Source organism: Phyllostomus discolor, chromosome 12, assembly GCF_004126475.2.
Source record: "Phyllostomus discolor isolate MPI-MPIP mPhyDis1 chromosome 12, mPhyDis1.pri.v3, whole genome shotgun sequence".
In the NCBI taxonomy this organism is placed as follows: Eukaryota; Metazoa; Chordata; class Mammalia; order Chiroptera; family Phyllostomidae; genus Phyllostomus; species Phyllostomus discolor.
The window spans coordinates 27,636,555-27,655,785 of NC_040914.2; the positions used below are offsets into that span (position 1 = coordinate 27,636,555).

Genomic DNA, 19,231 nt, shown 5'->3' on the forward strand with positions numbered 1-19,231 from the left:
AGGGGACCCGTAGGTCTCCTGTTTACCTGTTTCCATGATATCAGGAACCTTTCCCCCACTGCACTTGGTCATGATTAAATTTCTGTTTGTCATTTCTCCTAATGGCCCATCTCCCACACAACTGTGCCAGAGTCACAGAACCAGGGTCCTACTCTTGCTCTGCATTCTGTCTCCAGACTCTAATGCGGATGCAGTGGAGACCTTGAAACCCATGCTGGATGATGAACTTGACTGTGGTCTGGATAGCTGAGGTACACAGCCCCTTGATGTCCTCCAAAGCTCTGAGCCAAGCAGCCTCCTATCACAGAACATTTCAGAACATTACAACAGTTCACTTGCATGGAGTGCAGAGTCATAGTGAGGCAGGATGGTAAGAAGAAAGGAAAACTAGGCAAGTGGAATGGGGAAACTGAGGCAAGAAAAACAAAGAAGGCCGAACAGTCTGAACAACTTACAGCCAGCTGGTGACTCTCAAGACCTTATTTCCCCTAACTAAGGACACTTGAGAACAAATTATTTGTACATCTCCTATTTAACAGGGAATGCATAGCATGAATCACCCTGGTTGGAATAAACATAATAGAGACCCAGTTAATGGGTCTCACAACAGTTAATGTCATTTCTGCCAGATGAACCCAGGACCAGATGAAGCCAGGGGAACAAAGAACAAAAAAAAAAAACCATTAGAGCCAGACAGACCTAAGATAAAAGTAAAACAGTGGAGCTGACCAGAGGATAATCCACAACCTAACTATGTGCTCATTTTGATGCATCAGCATATTAAAAACACCCATAGAAAGCTGATGAATATTCTGCTGACAGCCTCCCCTAAGATTCTCACCCACAGAAGAGAGATAAAAACCCTCCAGACAGAGACCTGGGGCATCTCACTCTAGACCTCACCCACATTCTATGTCATACATGAACTTTTTTCTCTCCTGAGCTCTAAGGTGCCCTTGAGATTATCAGCCAGGGGAGCAGTGGTCAGTGACAGCTTGTCTCAGGCTTATCCCCCATCCTGACTTTAAGGCCCCCTTTTCCCCTGACTATCTGGTAAGCTGACAACAGCCTGGCCTTGGCTCACTTCTATGTCCCTGAACTTTACTTCCCAATGAGCTGAAAGCAGCTCTGTCTAGACTCTCTCTTCTACCCTAAGTGGTTTCTTAGCATCAGTGTCCCCAGCTTTAATAAACATACTTTCAAAATCCTCTGGATTTCTATTATGAAATCTTATCCAGAGGAAGTCAAGCATCCACACGCCACTCACCACAAACCACATACCACACACTACCCACCACAGGCTGGCCTGAGGCAGAACCACTCAGGCCCAGGCCTGTCTGGTGACCACAGCTGCTAAGGGACCCAATGAAAGTGAGTCATCAAAGATCTGAGAGAAAACAACTTGTGTTCACCACACCTTCCCCACCCCTGAACTTCTGTGATTCTCCATTCCTCTGTACCCCACAAGGATACCATATTGAGTGCCCAATGGATTTATACTTGACCTTCTATGTAGACCCCATAGTGTTACTGCCTGAGACACATTAAGCAGTCCTCTGTCCATAGTTACCATTGTTCTGTTGATTGGAGCATTTAGAGACATTCCATCCTTTTCCTCTTATAAAACCACAACACAAGAAACGTCTCTGAATATATATTTTTAAAGTATGTGTAATTATCTTCTTAGGACAAATTCCTAAAAAAAGGAATTTCTGTGTCAATATGTAAACACATTTAAGTTACTGAGACCTTTTACAAAGGCATCCTTCAGGAGTTTTGTCCCGGTTTTCAATCCCTTCAACCTTTATACAAAACGTGTTCTCTCCCCTCCAGGTGAAACGCCTATCATGTTCCTTCATCTTTGCCAAACAGATAGACGGTTGGACATTCGTGCTCTCACAGAACATCAGCATCAGACAAGGACATCCTGAGACCACGGAGACAGGAGACAAAACAACACCACGCTGCATGTTGTCTCAGCGCAGACAGAAAGGAGGCACCATGCAGCTCACACACTACCGAGCAGCTCCCGGGCCCAACAAACAGAAGGGAAGGCAATGTCTTTCATATCACCCCTCTCACCCTTGCTTCAGTCCTCTGCATCCCTAAGTATTTCCTGAGATGCCAATCACAGACTTGCCCGCTAGTCCTCACAATGCCAATCTACAGAGGATCCTGCACCCACAGATCCTCCTGAGGTAGCCATCCAGAGCCGACTTCTAGGGCATGTCCTATCTTACCCGGCCCCTCGAATCTGCCCATATCCCTGGGGGGTGCAATCCCACTCCCAGCAGAGGTACACACAGCGGGCTGTCTGCCCCAGGCACTCCTCCAGGTCTTTGGCGGAAGAACACTGACACACCTTACCTTCCTCTGACAACATTTTTATGCATCTTTGAGTTTGGTTATGGGCGTGAGTTTGTATCTCCAGAGTGTGTGGTTCATGTAAGAAAGTTTTATGTTTTCCTTCATGGTTTTTCATCTTTTGGTCTTAGAGAATTTTTCATTCCACAATTGTAGAAACTTCATATATTTTTTCATCTAGGGGAGAGGCATCCAAGGGTGAAGGGAAACAGAATTGCTTGAATTCTGGGGGGAAGAGGAGGAAGACAAATTGGTAAGGAGTCTAAGTTGGAACTCCAACATTTACATCTTCCTCTTGACAACTTTTTAATTACATGTGGGGCCTACAGGAATGTGATACATGTTGTGCTCACACATATTTATTTCTTGAATTAATAAAGACATGTGTGCCTGCTGATGTCTCCAGGTTCACAAAAATGACACCAAGGGTCCCAAAGCAATGTGCACAAGGACCAAATCCAATGAGGAGCATTTTTGATCATTTACAAATTTAGGGCATTACATCACATTTTGGTTAATGTCTGCACACTGTACTTGTAAGCAGATACTAAGTAATCTTTCTTGAATATGCTGTATTTTGAGTGTAGTGTACATCTAAGACCCTCATAGACAAATGAAGACAGCAGAGTTGTACAGAAATTAATATAATATTGGTCATAAATTGTAACTGAAACACTTAAAAAACTTTTAAAAAGAAGATAATTTTGTCTTGAATTCATTATACAAATGGATTGATTCTTAACTACCTGTAATAAAAATAGAGAATAATAGAGAATGAAGAATAAATGCAGAATGGAGAATGAATGAAGAAAAACATAACTGCTTTGATGACCAGGAAAGTGCACAAACACACTTCTGCTACATACATTCCCAAGTACCATGAGCCCAGGAAAGTGACCTGTGAGGGCTGAGTCAACCTCTTCTTCACAGAACAGCAAGTTCACTTAAGAGAAGGAGAGACACAGAACCTGTGATGACTGAGGTGTGGTGAACTGGCAAACACCCTCTCAAATGAACGTGAGCTTCTCCCTCAAGGAAAGTCAATGGGCAGTTGACACCTGAGAGCACTTGTTGTCTGGATGGAATGGAAGCTCTCAGGGGAAAACCAGGATTCTGGCAAACATGTGTCTCCCCATGGCAGCCAGACAGCTTCCCAGAGCTGACAACCATCTCCAGTGGGGTCTGCGGTAATGTTAACAGTTGTGATTTTTGATGATGTGTCATTAAATGCATGAACACTGGAAGATCTCTATCACTTAGTGAAACAATGCATCACTTTAAATAATCCTTCATCAGTACAAGAGCCACTCAAGCAATGTACCAGAATAGGAAGTACTCAATGATGGTGTTTCAGGTTCCACTTTGCAAAGAGTTTTTCAGGAACTACCACTTGTGTAGCTTTAGGGTACAATCAAAGCTGAATATCCACACTTATCTAAAAAGGTAATTAAAAATGCTCCTCCTACATATTTCTCGGGCTGTATATTTCTTCACATATTGCCACCAAAATAACAGATTAAATGCAGAAGCAAATATGAAAATATATCAGACTTGTAATGATACAGACAAGCACTGAGACTTGCAAAAAAGTAAAACTTAAGCAGATCCACTTTTCTCACTACCTCGTTTATTTTGGGAATGGTTATTTTTCATGAAAATAGTTTCTCTTAACATATCACTCAATATTACTCCCAATGAATTAATTTTTCAAACTATTTTACTCCTTATATTGCTAAGCTAATGATAGCTATAACCCACATAAACAAAATTATTTTGGGGGTCGTCCCTATTTTCTAAGACTGTATAAATGGTCTGACACCAAAATGGGAATCGTTGAATAGAACAGCACGTGGGCGGGAGCTCAGGGAGACAGCTGGACAGAGCTCTCCGTGCAGGAGGAGGGTTGGGGCAGATTCCCGGGTCCCCAAGCCAGGCTCTCAGGGTCTCAGCCCAAGGACCGAGTCTGGGGCTGGAACTTTCAGTGTTGGGGTGTGCCCTTCTCCCCCAGGTTTCCCTTCTCCTTCTCATGGGTCCTTCTGCCTAGATACTCATGAGGTTCTGCTGTGATTCTGGTTTGTATGTCCCAACTCTGCATGATCCAGTCGGTGTCACCGTGGTTTCGAGTATGAAGTCCTCATGTAGTACCCGAGTTCTTTCCCCTTAGACGTTCAGGGTGGGTCTGGGTCATAGGGCACCGACCTGTGCTTCTGCTGCTCTCTGGGGCCCTGGCGCTGACCCAGACCTGGGCGGGTGAGTGCGGGGTCGGGGGAAGACCTCTGCGGGGCAAGGAGGGAAGGGGACCAGCAGGGGCTGAGGACCCAGGACAGCGCACCCCAAAACCCCAACTCCAGACCCCCTCCCTCCGCACCCATTGCACCCACCTCTCCTCTCAACCACCTAATCTTTTTCTGTTTCCTGAGCCACCTGCTGCTTCCGCCACCAACACGTACCCAGGACGTGCGTCCTCCCCGTCCCCAGGCCCACACTCCCTGAGATATTTCACCACCTTCCTGTCTGGACTCGATACATCGTCGTCGGCTACGTGGAAGACACGCAGATTTTGTGGTTTGACAGCAAACCCCCGCACCCCAGGGTGCAGTCCCGGGTGCGGTGGGCGGAGCAGCTGTGGGTGGAGTAGGAGGATCCACACTTCTGGGAGGAGATGACGAGGCTCTGCAAGCACTAAGAACAGGCTGCCCGAGCAAAGCCGACCAACCTGCGCGCCCACTACAACCAGAGCGAGGAAGGTGAGCCACGTGTGCCCAGGTCTAGGCACGACCCCCATCCCCACGGACAGGCAAGAATCCCTTCGAATTTCCGGGATGCGCCCTGCCACCATCCCGGGAGGAGCCCAGGGGTTCCCAACCCAGTCTTACTTCCACTCAGTTTACGTTTAAGCCCCGTGGGACGGGTCTCTGCTGCTCGGGTGGGGGGCACATCTGTCCTCCAAGGGGAATAAGTGGACCGGGCTGACTTTAGGGCGCGGTCAGGGTCTCACACCTTGCAGGAAATGATGGGCTGCGTTGTGGGGTCCTACCCACGCTTCCTCAGCGGGTACGGTCAGTACGCCTACGATGGCACCAAATCCTTCACCCTGAACTTGGACCTGCGATCTTCCACCGTGGCCAAAAAGACCACCCAGATCACCGTACAGCACAATTTCCTGCAGGACGAAGATGTGGAGGAATGGAGGGTCTTCCTGGAAGACACGTGCATACGCTGGCTTCACCTGTTCCTAGAGAAGGGGAAGGAGACGCTGCTCCGAGCAGGTACCAAAATGCGGGCCTCCCCAAGGAGGGGATCTGTGGGCTGGGGCGGATTCCTACAAGGAGAGGAGGGAAATGGGGCAGTGTCACAATTCCCCTCAAGGTCCAGAGAGGGAAGAGTTCCCCAGGTTTCCTTGTTCTGTGACTCGCCCACGGGCCCAGCTTTCTCTAAAGGACAGTAAGGGACCCAACCTCTCCCTGAAACACCCCACAGCAGTTCCCTTACTAGGGGTGTCAAACTCATTTTCACCAGGGGCCACATCAGCCTCAACATTGCCTTCAAACAGCCAAAAATAATTTTAGGACTGTATAAATGCCACTACTCTGTAACTGTTAAGGAGTCAGAGTTACATTCAGCCCTTTGAAAGCAATCACAAGGTTGATGTGGCCTCCAGTGAAAGTGAGTTTGACACCCTTGCCTCACACCGTGCAGCACCTGGTGCACCAAGCCACTTTCCCTAGTTCTCAGGCTGAGACGTTCTCTGGAAGCCTGACTCCGGCATTTTCAGCCATTCAGCATCCACCTAAGTCTGTGTCTCCTCTTAGAGTCCTGCATAATCCTACCCTGGGCTCTCACCCTGATTCTAGAACTTTCCAAGAAATAGGAGATTGTTCCACATGTCTCTGTCCAGGCTGGTGTCTGGGTGGTGCACTCCCTTCCCCCACCCCCACTGTCCTGTCCACTCTCAGGGTGGTCACATGAGCACTGCTGAAGTATCCCATGATCATGCAGAGTTCCTGAATTTTCTCACCCTCCCCTCAGACCCTCCAAAGACACATGTGACCCACCAAACCCCATCTCTAGCCATGATGTCACCCTGAGGTGCTGGACCCTGGGCTTCTACCCTGCAGACATTACCCTGACCTGGCAGCATGAAGGGGAGGACCTGACCCAGGACATGGAGCTTGTGGACACCAGGCCTGCAGGGGACGGGACCTTCCAGAAGTGGACAGCTGTGGTTGTGCCCCTTGGAGAGGAGGAAAGATACACATGCCATGTGCAGCACCAGGGGCTGCCTGAGCCCCTGACCCTGAGATGGGGTGAGGAGGGGATGTGGGCACAGATCCTCTCTTCAGGGCATCCCTGAGCAGGGTCAGGACTCAGGCCTGAGGTTGACCTCTCACCTTCCCCTCCCAGACCCCCCTCCTCAGACCACCATCATCATCGTGGGCATCGCTGCTGTCCTGGGTCTCCTTGGAGCTGTGGTCACTGGAGCACAGCTTTGGAGGAGGAAGTGCTCAGGTGGGCAAGGGGCAGGGGCTGAGTTTCCTGTCCCCCTGGGGGTCAAGCCCAGGTGGAAGTGTGCTCTGCCTCCTTAATGGACATCATATCCCCACACAGGTGCTTGTCCATCTGGGGCCTATTTGCTAACACTGACTCTTTAGTGAGGCCTGTGGGAAAGTGAGAGACACATTTATCACCTGATGGTTCTAGTGATAGGGACCAATTTCCAGCTGTCAGAGTCCAGAGGGGAAGGTCCTTGCTGAGGACAGTTGTCCAGAGTGGTGGTAGGTTCAGTACCCACACATGTACTTTCCCTGTCTTTCCTGATCCTAACATGAGTGTTTAGTTGCAGTTCTGGAACATTCCCTGTGCTCCAGAGTATGGGGTTTTTTTTTTTAGGGCCGTGGGTCCCAGCCTACCCGCGACTTCTCACAGAACCTTTCCTTTCCACAGACAGGGGCAAGAAGAGCTACACTCAGGCTGCCTGTGAGTCTGGGTGTTGGGGAGGTGACGTCTAGGAGCCTTGGGAGAGTGTGGGCTGGAGTTTGTGAGGGGGGTCCCCCACCCTGTAACTCTGCTGTTGTGTCTTCCCCAGACAGCAACAGTGCCCAGGGCTCTGATTTGTCTCTCACAGCTCCTGATGGTGAGACCCTCAGGGCAGAAAGCAGGGGGCATTGGGACCAGGGACACAACTGGGTTTTGGGAATTCTCTTAGTGGGACATTCAGAGCATGTGGTGTCTGTGGGAGAATGTAACACTTCTGAGACTGACCTGAATTTGTTCACAATAACTTTCTTTCCAGAGTGACAGAGCTGCTTTCTCCAGGACTTGGTGCTAAAATAGTCACTGCAGCCTCCCCTTGGGACTCTAAGGTTCCCTGTCTGCTGTTTCTGCACCTAACATCAGAACATCATTTAATCATCTCAACATCCCTGCATTAGTTTAAGATTAGTAATATATATATAAATATATATAAATATATAAATATATATAAATTTATATAAATATATAAAATTATATTTTTATATAAATATATATTAATATATATATATTTCAGAAGTGATTTAGATTAAAAGCTCCAAGGCATGTTGTTTCTGGTAGGTGTTATTCTATCTACACCTTCACATCATTTGTTAAGCTGTTCTAGTCACTTTAAGTTCATACACTTAGCATCAGGTGTGGAGACAACCCGGGAGGGACAGACCATGTGCCACGTGACAAGGGGACCACACGACTCCCCAGTGATGTTCTCTGTGACCACCTGTGCCCCATGGGCAATTAAGGGTTCCTTCCCGCACATCTGAATGTACCTTTTGGAGCTTCTGGCCAAGGCTGGTTGAGTCCCCAGATTCTAATAGAGTGCCTCTTTGTAGCCTAGAAGTTACCCTAAGCTTCCAGGCCCCCAACTTGTAGATCTCAAGGGTGTCAATGTGGGATCAGAGAGCTGACCAATCTGAAGGTGAGGACACCTGCTTAAAGCAGGAACTATTCCAGTGTCCACTGTCCTTAATCCACTGCAGACACTGATCTCATTCTGCAGATGCTGAGTCCTGGAAAGTCAAGGCCAAGGAGCGGAATTCCTTAGTGGCTTCCTTTAAGAGATCCTCCTCAAGATAGAGCCCTCAGACCACAGGGTGAGTCTGGCTGCTGGGCTGAGAACAGAATCAGGAGACAAGGGACCAGCGAGGCAGGAGGGAAAGGTATGGGAAAGCTCCCAGGGTTCCAGGCTGCAGGTGCTGGGTGTTCTGAGGGGGCTGTGAGTGGTGGAAACAGTGGGAAGGGACTGGACACTGGATGCATTTGGGAGATGGATTTCACAGCATTCCCTAATGATTAAATCTGGGGTGTGGGAAAGGAGTCAAGGAGGACACCCCACATTTGTACTGTGCCAGCAGAAAGGTAGGGTTATATCAGCAGAGAGGGGGAAGACTCTGGCAGGAGTATGTGTGGGGGAAGGGTGGACATTTCAAGTGTTCAGCTGAAGAGAAGGTCAAGGTGAGATGTCCGTTAGACACACCAATGAGATTTCGGGTTGGACAGATGAGTGTGGGGACCTTGAGGAGAAATGTCTGCACTCGAGACATAGGTGTGCAGGTGATGCTATGAGAATGACATTTAAATCTGTGAGGGTGGATGAAGCCACCAAGGGAGCAAGGACTGCAGAAGAGGAAAGAACAAGGACTGGACTCTGTACCTCCCTGTTCCAACAGTGGGGATGTTCATCCTGGTGGCTCCCCAGGTTGGTGACAGTCAGGTGTCCCTGTCATACATTCAGCATTTGGTGTTTGTCATTCATTAGGAATTTATTGGGAGATATTCTGAGATTGTCCTGCTGTGCTCTTCACCACTTCTACATTCACCCTCCGTAGCTCCTCTTACAACTTCTGCCCAAGTCAATGACAATGTGCTGGTTGTCCCATATCTGTCCTCAACATTTATTTTAGAGTGTAAAGTACAGCTTAGGGAAAATAGTCAATAATATTATCATAATTATGTGTGGTGTCAGATTGGAGCTAGAATTATCAGGGATATTACTGAATAAGCTATACACGTGTTTAATATGTATATATATGTTTTAACTCATGGACACAGACAACATGTAATAATATGGGGGCAAGGGTTGGTACAGGTGAAAAGGGAATGTGGGAATATTGATAAAAAGATAAAAGAAAAGAAAAATAAAATATTTTAAGTTTAAAAAGGTGCTAACTTCGACATCATGCCCAACATTCTGTCAGCAGTTTTTGAGAAATTTGACTAGATTTTGACAAGCCCACAAGCCATCCTGATCTCAGACAGATTTTGAACCACACAATTCTGTGATGTGGTAGGGCCCTGGGTGGGGAAAGGTCATTCATATATTGTCATATGATATGAAAGGCACAGCATTTTCTCTACTGTGGGGTAAAGTCAAGCAGAAGATTGAGAAAGTGGCTCTCAGGTCAACATAATGAAAATCTCAGAATGCACGCTCTCTGGGATTACCCCCTGAGTGATTTCTGAAGCTTAATGGTCCCCGATATTTTCTAATCAAAACATAAAAGGATTTCTACGTGGGATTTGGGGGCTCACTCTGTTTCAGGAAAAGCCACAGAGCAGACCTGAGGTGTTAGCAGCAAGAGCTGTGGGACTAGAATCCACCAGGAGACCAGCCTGGATCACAGGGATGACAGTGTGAGGGACTTGAGGATGGGGTTCTGAGAAGAAAAGCAGTTGAAGGAAAGGGGCCAGTGGGAAACACCATGACATGAGCTCCTGGCCCAGATGTCCCTGCATCCCAGTGACATGTGACTTTAAGCTCAGCTCCTCCTCAGGGAACAGGGGACACTTTCTCTGCTTCCTCCCTGCTGCTCCTCAAGGCATCTCAGTACTGACCATCACTGTCCCCAATCACCAGATGTGCCTGAGGGGGATCTGCACAGGACAAGTTGATGTAATTTACAGACACCCCAGGCTCCTCACCCAGATGGTGTCACTGATGGACAGATGACATGATAGTGACACCTGTGTGGGGAGGTCAGAACCACACACTCTGTCCCTGTAATTGGGGTCAGGAGCCACCCTGCCTGAGAAATCCCTGCACAGAGCTGTGGAGCTCAGACCAGCCAGGTAAGGACTCCCTTGAGTCCACTCTCAGGGCAGAGCCAGGAGGGTTCAGCCCAGGAAGGACTGGGACCTGCAGGTGGGCAGCACCCTGGGTGAAACTGTGCTGAGCCTGCCTAGTCCTGAGCTGCCCCTCCTGCCTGGGCTGGGCAGGTGGGAGATGGGGAAGTGCTGGTGTTGTTTCAAGTGGGGCCAGACTCAGGAGGATCCCTGCAGGTCCTTATGCTCCGGAGTCCCAGTTAGTGAGAGAAAGGGGTTGGCCCCTTGCAACCTGGGTACAGCCTTGTATGGCAGGAGCCATGGAGCTCCTCCACCCTGAACAAAATTCCACTTTTCTGAGACTTCCCAGGTTTACAGTAGGGTGTGAGGACAGGAGTGTGAATTGCCATGCAGTATTCAGTTCTGACTGAAAAATCCCAGATCATGAAATGGGATCCAATGACAGATACACACACAGCTACAGACAGAAGAACACAGAGAAGTGTCTGCCCTTCAGTGACACCCACATACACTTGTCCTCTTTCAAAATCCCCTGCAGGAGGTGCCGGCCTCTCAGGAAGTTCTGCCAGGATGTAGTCACCCTCCCATGTGGTTTCTGTGTGTGTGAGTGTCACTCATGTTTCTGTCTCTCATTGAATGGGGATGCCTCTCTGTCCCCTCTTAACCTGAGGCAGCAGGGAAGGAAAAAGAATTTGGAATGAGATGAAGTCCCATTATTTTCAAAGTCTTCCAGAATTGGTGCATATTATGAAAATAACTAGTATATGGGTTGTTTTTTTTTTAATACAATCATGAATCAGACAATTCCTTCCTCAGTAACTCAACAGTGTGCTTCACATTTGGAAATATGGTGGACTGAATGCACCTTGGGCCATACTGTGGTCTGTATGTTTGTGTCCATAAACCCATGTGCAGAATTTATAACCCCCAGCCCTGGCCGGTAGCTCAGTTGGATATGAATTGGATCCCGGATGCATGAATAAGTTCAACAACAAACCAATGTCTCTCTGTCTGTCTGTCTGTCTCTTTTTTTCTCTTCCCATCTCTGTCTCTTTCATTCCCTCTCTTTCTCTAAAATATATTAATAAATTGCTTTTTAAAAAATTGATGATAAACCCCACACATGTTCTAAGAGGTGGGGCCCTGGTAGGTGCTCAGATCATGAGAGCGAAGCTGTTGTGAGTGGGATGCATTTCTTAGAGAAGAGGCTCCAGAGAGATGTCTTGTCCTTCCCCTCCTGTGAAGTGATGACACAGGAAGGCCCCCACCTGTACGTGGACGTGCAGGAGCCTTGATCCAGGACTCACAGACTGCATAACTGTGAGCCACACATAGTGTTGCCTCCAAGTCACCTGGTAGGAGGAAATTTGTTACAGCCACCCAGAGGGACCAAGACAGGCCAATACTGAAAAGGGCTTGATGCCCAAGTCCAGAGCTCCCTCAGAGGTCACCATGGGGGACAGGAGGGAAGGGTTGTGCAGGTTCACACTAAAGAAATGTCCTTCCACACATCTGCCGGCTCTGACACTACCCCAACATCCAGGGCCCGCCTTCTGTGTCTGTGGCCCTGGGCATAGGATGAACTCTGTAAGCCAGGCTTTTCTGTCCTCCCAAAGACCAGAACACCGTTAGGTTCTTGGCTATAAATGTTATCATTTCCCCTCACCTTCTGGGCAAAGGTAATTGAAATAATCATAAAGAATACTTATAGCCCTGGCAGATGGTTCAGTTGGTTGGAGCATTGTCCCTCAAAGCAAAAGTTGGGGTGTTGAATCGCTGGCCAGGGCACATAGCCAGGTTGCTGGTTTGATCTCCAGTCAGGTGTGTGTAAGAGGCAAATGATCAACTTTCCTCTCTCACATCCATGTTCTCTCCATGTCTCACACTCTCTCTCTCCTTCCCTCTTTCTAAAGCCAACAAAACTTGTCCTCAGGTGAGGACTAATCGTAAAAACAATGAAAGGAAGCAATACAAAATATGAGGATATTTTGTATCATATCTGAAATAAAGAAACTCAGGGCTTCCCCCTCCATCTGCAAGAACCAATCACCAACTTCCAAATGAACCTGTTGGCCACAAATTAGAATTACAGAGTTGTTTTTTTCTTTTTCTCCACCAGGTAAAGAAAAAAAAAGACAAGATTCTGTTGGGTGTCACACAAATTGTTGATCACTGGATGAGAGGAGGTTTGTGGGGCTCGGTGGAAAAGGTGAAGGGAATAAAAAGTACAGATTGGTAGTTACAGAGCAGTCACAGGGATGTAAAGGACAACCTAGGGAATATAGTTGGTAACATTGTAATAGCTATGCCCGGTGCCAGGTGGTAATTAGACCTAATGGGGGGATCTCTTTGTAAATTATATAAATATCTAATCACTGCTACACACCTAACACTCCTATAATATGGTGTGACCACTGTAAAAAAGAAAAGAAAAAGACACTAGGATCTCTTTATTAAAAAATGCTTTAGGCTCTGGCTGGGAAGTTCAGTTGTTTAGAGTGTCATCCCCATACGCCAAGATTGTGGATTTCATCAAAGGTCAGGACACGTACAAGAATCAACCAATGAATGTAAATGAGTGGAACAACTAATCTCTCTTTCTCTCTCTTTCTCCCCCTCCCTCTGCCTTTCTCTGAAATTAGTTCTTTAAAAAGTCTAAAAAAAGAATCAGCTAATGCAGAAAAGAGTTGTCTGGCCAAGATGGAGGCGTAGGTAGACACAGTTTGCCTCCTCCCACAACCAAAAGAAGGAAAACAACAAATTTAAAAACAAAAAAAAAACAGAACTGCCAGAAAATCGAACTGTATGGAATTCCAACAACAAAGGAGTTAAAGAAGAAATATCCATCCAGACCTTAGTGAGGGGCAGAGATAGGTAGCCTGACAGAGAGGACTGGCTGCAAGGCGGGGGCTGAAGGACTTGGGTGGGAGAGACAGATGCAAGCAGACTGTGGGGCGGGGACTGGCACAGCAGGAGTCCCACATTTGCATGTGGATAAATCAGGAGGAATGACTGGGGAGTGAGACAGACCAAGCAACCCAGGATTCCAGTGTGGGGAAATAAAGCCTCAAAACCTCTGACTCTAAAACCTGTGAGGGTTGTGGTAATGGTGGGAGAAACTCCCAGCCTCACAGGAGAGTTTTTGGGGGAGACCTACGGGGTCCCAGAATGTACACAACCCCCCCCCCCAGCTGGCAATCAGCACCTGAAGTGCCCAATTCACTTAAGGGAAGTGGGGGAAGTGACTGAACGTGGGACAAGAGCTGAGCAAACAGCACTGTTCCCTCTTGGACCCCTCCCCCACATGCAGGGCCACAACACAGTGATGGGGGTGGGGGAGCGGTTTTCCGCCCTAGCAAGTACCCGAGGCTCCAACCTTTACTATGTAACAAGTGAGCCCAGATGAAAATATATGGCCCAAAGGAACAAAAAGATCAAACCCCAAAAATAGAACTAAGCAATGAAGAGATAGCCAACCTATCAGATGCACAGTTCAAAGCACTGGTAATCAGGATGCTCACAGAAATGATTGAGTATGGTTGCAAAATAGAGGAAGAACTGAAGGTTATCAAAAGTGAAATAAAGGAAGGTGTACAGGGAACCACTAATGAAGGGAGGAAAATAGGGAATGAAATCAATCATTTGCAGCAGAAGGAAGACATAAACATTCAACCATGAAGCAAAATAAAGAAACAAGAATTCAGAAAATGAGGACAGGCTTAGGAACCTCTGGGACAACTTTAACTGTCCCAACATCCAACGAATAAGGGTGCCAGAAGGAGAAGAGAAAGACAAACTGGAAACTTATCTAAAAACATAATGAAGGAAAACTTCCCTAATCTGGCAAAGGAAATGGACTTTCAGGAAGTCCACGAAGCTCAGAGAGTCTCAAAGAAGCTGGACCCAAAGAAGCACACACCAAGGCACAGCATAATTACATTACCCAAGATTAAAGATAAGGAGACCATCTTAAAACTGCAAGAGAACAGGAGACTGTTACCTACAAAGGAGTTCCCATAAGACTATCAGCTGATTTCTTGAAAAAAAATTGCAGAAAAGAAAGTGCTGGAATGAAGTATTGGAAGTCATGAAAGACAGGGATCTAAATCCAAGATAACTCTATCCAGCAAAGCTATCATTTAGAATGGAAGGGCAGATAAAGTGCTTCCCAGATAACGTCAAGTTAAAGGAGTTCACCATCACCAAGCCCTTATTATATGAAATGTTAAAGGGACTAACTGAAGAAAAAGAAGATGATCAAAAATATCAACAGTGACTTCCGGCAAGATGGAGGAATAGGTGGATGCACCATATCTCCTCGCACAACCAAGATTAGAACAACAATAATTTACAACAATAATTTACAGTCAGAATAACTCCCAGATCCGGCAGAGGATTTATCTGAATGGAAGTCGGGCAGCCAAGAAGTTGAAGTAGACGCGTTCATCTGGACTGGTAGGAGAAGACGAGCCGGGCAGGCGCGGGGCTGGCTTGGGTTGGCGGCATGCGGGATCGGGGAAAGTTTGGTGTGAAATCGGCGCGACAGCCATCCAGGGCGCAAGAATGCAGCGGTGATCCCTGAGTATGTAAGCTGCAGCTGGCAGACCCAGAGGGGTAGCGATTGTGGACCAGGACAGAACTCGCAGCCTGGGAGCCCAGAGAAGGCTCTGAGTCCAGGAGAACGGAGCTACCACCATTGTTTTCTCCTGTCCCGCTCCCGCCCCGCCCCCACATATAACGTCACAATCTAGCGACTGGGGTGCCCAGCCCCGGTGAACACCTAAGGCTCCGCCCCCCACCGTAACAGGAGCAACCAGACCAAAAAAAAAAAAAAAAGGAGAGACAGGGAAAAATATGTTTTCAACAGAGGAGATCAGTCCCCCAGGACTCATCCTTTTGAGCAACCAAGGAATAGCCAATCTATCAGATGCGCAGTTCAAAACACTGGTGATCAGAAAGCTCACGGAACTGGTTGATTTTGAGGGCAATTTAGAAGAAAGGATGCAGGTTACCATAAAAGAGATGCAGGAAGATACGCGGAGGAGAGCCAATAGTGAAAGGAAGGAGTCTGAGTCTCAAAACAATACAGTGGACCAGAAGGAAGATAGAATCAACCAAGCAGGAAAGCATGATGAAATAAGTATTCAAAAAATCGAGGAAAAGATTAAGAACATCCAAGACACCTTTAAACGTTCCAATATCCGAATTATAGGGGTACCAGAATTGGAAGGGGAAAAGCAACAAATTGAGCACGTATTTGAACAAATAATAAAGGAGAACTTCCCCAATCTGGCAAAGGGAACAGTCTTCCAAGAAATCCAAGAAGCTCAGAGAGCCCCAAAGAAGTTGGACCCAAGAAGAAACACACCAAGGCACATCATAATTACATTAGCCAAGGTAAAAACGAAGGAGAGAATCCTAGAAGCAGCAAGAGATAAGGGGACAGTCACCTACAAAGGAGTTCCCATCAGACTGTCAGCTGATTTCTCCAAAGAGACCTTACAGGCAAGAAGGGGCTGGAAAGAAATATTCCAAGTCATGAAAGACAAGGACCTACATCCCAGATTGCTCTATCCAGCAAAGCTCTCATTTAGAATGGAAGGGCAGATAAAGTGCTTCTCAGATAAGGTCAAGTTAAAGGACTTCATCATCACCAAGCCCTTATTTTATGAAATGCTAAAGGGACTTATCTAAGAAAAGAAGATAAAGAAAAGACATGTATAGTAAAAGGACAGCAAACTCACAAATATTAACAACCACACCTAAAGCAAAACCAAAGCAACTAAGTAAACAATTAGAACAGGAACAGAACCACAGAAATGGAGGGCACATGGGGGTTAGCAGCAGGGGGGTGGGAGGAGGAGAGAGGGGGAAAAGGTATAGAGAATAAGTAGCATAGAATGTAGGTTGAAAATAGGGGGAGGGCAAGAATAGTACGGGAAATGTAGAAACTAAAGAACTCCTAAGTATGACACATGGACATGAACTAAAGGGGGAAAATGTGGGTGGGAGGGGGGTACAGGGAGGAGGGGAGAGAAGGGGGAAATGGGACAACTGTAATAACATAATCAATAAAATATATTTTAAAAAATATATCAACAGTACAATGATAAGAAATTCACAACTATCAACCATTGAACCTAAAAAACAAAAACAAAAACAAACTAAGTAAACAACTAGAACAGGAACAGAATGACAGAAATGGAGATCACATGGAGGTTTATCAGTGTGGAGGTGATCGATTGCTATGGGGAGAGTAGGGGAAAAGGCACAGGGAATAAGAAGCATAAATGGTAGGTACAAAATAGAGAGGGGGAGGTTAAGAATACTACAGGGAATGGAGAAGCCAAAAAACTTCTATGTATGACCCATGGATGTAAACTGAGGTAGGGGAATGATGGTGGGGCACATATGGGTGGAGGGGAATAAAAGGAAGAAAAAAGGGGACAACTTTAATAGCATAATCAATAAAATATATTTTTTAAAATTAACAAAATAAAACAAACATAACATTCTTAAAAATACTACGTACATAACAAAAGAGGGCACATTAATGTTTCTGTGTTTATTTTTCAGACAGAGGGGAAGGGAGGGAGAAAGGGAGAGAAACATGGATGTGAGAGAGACACGTCCATCAGTTGCCTCTCTCTGTGACCAGGGATCCAACCGGCATCCTTTTTCTTTGCAGGATGACACCAAACCAACAGAGCCTCACCAGTCAGGACACAAAAGAGGTTTCAAGGGCCAGTTGGGGGCTACAACACCATCTGATCTCACTTATCTGTAGAATCTGATAAACAAAATAGACCACAGGTGGCAAACACAAGGCTCTGGGGCCAAATCCGGTGCTCCACCTTCTTTTATGTGGCCCAGTGCCTTTTTTCTACCTGGAGTCAGCGTGGAGATCCTTGCCCCTAGTTAAGGAGTAGTTACATCTGTACAGTTCTGAAATCATTATCAGCTCTTTGTAGGAAACCACAATGCTGAGGTGGCCCCGGTGAAATCAGTTTGACACCTCTGAAATGGACAGAGGCATGGACACATGGAATAGACTGACAGCTGGAAGAGGGAAGGAGGGGAGGGGATGGAACAAGGTAAAGAGATTAGCCCAGAGACAAGGACAACAGCCTGCTGATGCCCAGAGGGCAGGGAGGTGAGCTGAGGGATGAAGTGAACAAAAGCGGGAAATGGGACACTAGTAATAATGTCAACAATAAAAATAGTTAAAAAATTAAAAATTAAAAAAAACAAGGTAGTATGAGGCCTGGTGTTTCTCAGATGATGCAACTACAATCCACAATCCAGTGATTCCAAACATTTTTAGGCAAATCAGTCACCAACATTCCAAAGGATTACATTTTAGGATTAAGAGAGAAAATTTTCTCATTTTTGATATTCATTTCCCAAGAGAGGACCAGAAATGATATTCAGGATCTAATCTACAAAGATTACATGGCAGTATTTTGTTCACATTCATTTAAAAATAATTTTCATACAAAATTACGTCCTTTTTTCCCCGGTAACCTCTTTGTGGGGTAAGAAAATCTCATTACCAGGGTGGAAATCTGATTGGAATCAGTGGCACAGACAGGAAGTGAGGCAGTTGGGAGGCGGGCCCTCCCTGATAAAAGGGGCTTGCTGGTCCACTTCACTCCAGAGCTGAGTCAACAGGGGAAGCAGCTGGAGACCAGAAGAGGACCTAGTGCACCAGAGGTGAGTCCATGGTTTTGACTTTCCAGTTTCTACAAAAGGTTCAGCAAGTGCTGACTGAGGCCAGCTCAGTGCCAGGCATGGGGTGGACACCTAGGGATGAATGCCTTTGATGGGAAGAGTGGGCAGAACTTAGATGTTTAACACCAGGTAGCAGAAATAACATGATCGTCTTTATGCTGAGTCAGATCCGAGATGGGTGGACCCTGCCAGGTGGTGAGTGGAGTGTCTGCCACTGGCTTACTCCACCTCTCAGGTTCTGCTGTGGGTCTCAGCCACACTCATCTGGGGCAGTTGTAGGATTTCTGGGTCTCAACCAGCACTGTCCACTGGATATAATAAAGTCACACAGAGACATCATCGTAAATGAGGGGTTTTTTAAGTTTTTTTTTAACTTATTGATGTGAAAGAGAAAGAAGCATGAATTTGTTATGATCTCATTGAATTCACTGGTTGTTTCTTCTCTGAGCCCTGATCTGAGACTGAACCTGAACCTTGGGGTATCAGGACAATGCTCTAACCAAGTGAGTTCCCCAGCCAGGGCTAACCTCATTTTCTACAAGACACATATACCAAGTAAAAAAGAAAACAAACAAACAAAAAAAACAAGCCTTTCATTATAACTGGCAGAAGGCAGTGATTCAACATCTCATCAATTTCAGAAGTTCTTTGGGAGGTGGCTTATATTCTCCTGTCCTGTGATGTCTTCAAATTCAAGGGTATATCTTATGCTCAACATCTTTCAAGGTGGATAAGACCTATCCCACAGGCTCAATAGCCACTCCAGACTAGAGGATGTGGCTGAGTTGGCTTGATCGTCATCCCATATTACTGAGGGTTGATAGTTGAGCTCCACTCAGGGTGTGTACAAGAAGCAACCGATCTGTGTGTGTGTGTGTGTGTGTGTGTGTGTGTGTCCCTCTCCCTCTCACTCCACTTCTTCTCTGTCTCTAAAACCAATAAAAACCTGTCCTTGGCTGAGAATTGAAAAAAAAAAATTCACAAGTAGAGTAGAGACCATCTCACCCCCTAAATTACAGCCCCAGGATGAAGCTTGTCTTCA

At 46.5% G+C, this 19,231-nt stretch overlaps 1 protein-coding gene across 1 annotated transcript in view; it reads left to right on the forward strand.

Moving 5' to 3' along the window:
- LOC114510783 (patr class I histocompatibility antigen, A-126 alpha chain-like) overlaps nucleotides 1-19,231 on the forward strand; it is a 72,961-nt gene that overhangs the window by 9,090 nt on the left and 44,640 nt on the right. Inside the window, exon 6 of the mRNA XM_036013533.1 lies at nucleotides 7,309-7,341. Within this exon, the coding sequence (XP_035869426.1) occupies nucleotides 7,309-7,341 (33 nt within the window). The remainder of the gene's footprint in view (nucleotides 1-7,308; nucleotides 7,342-19,231) is intronic.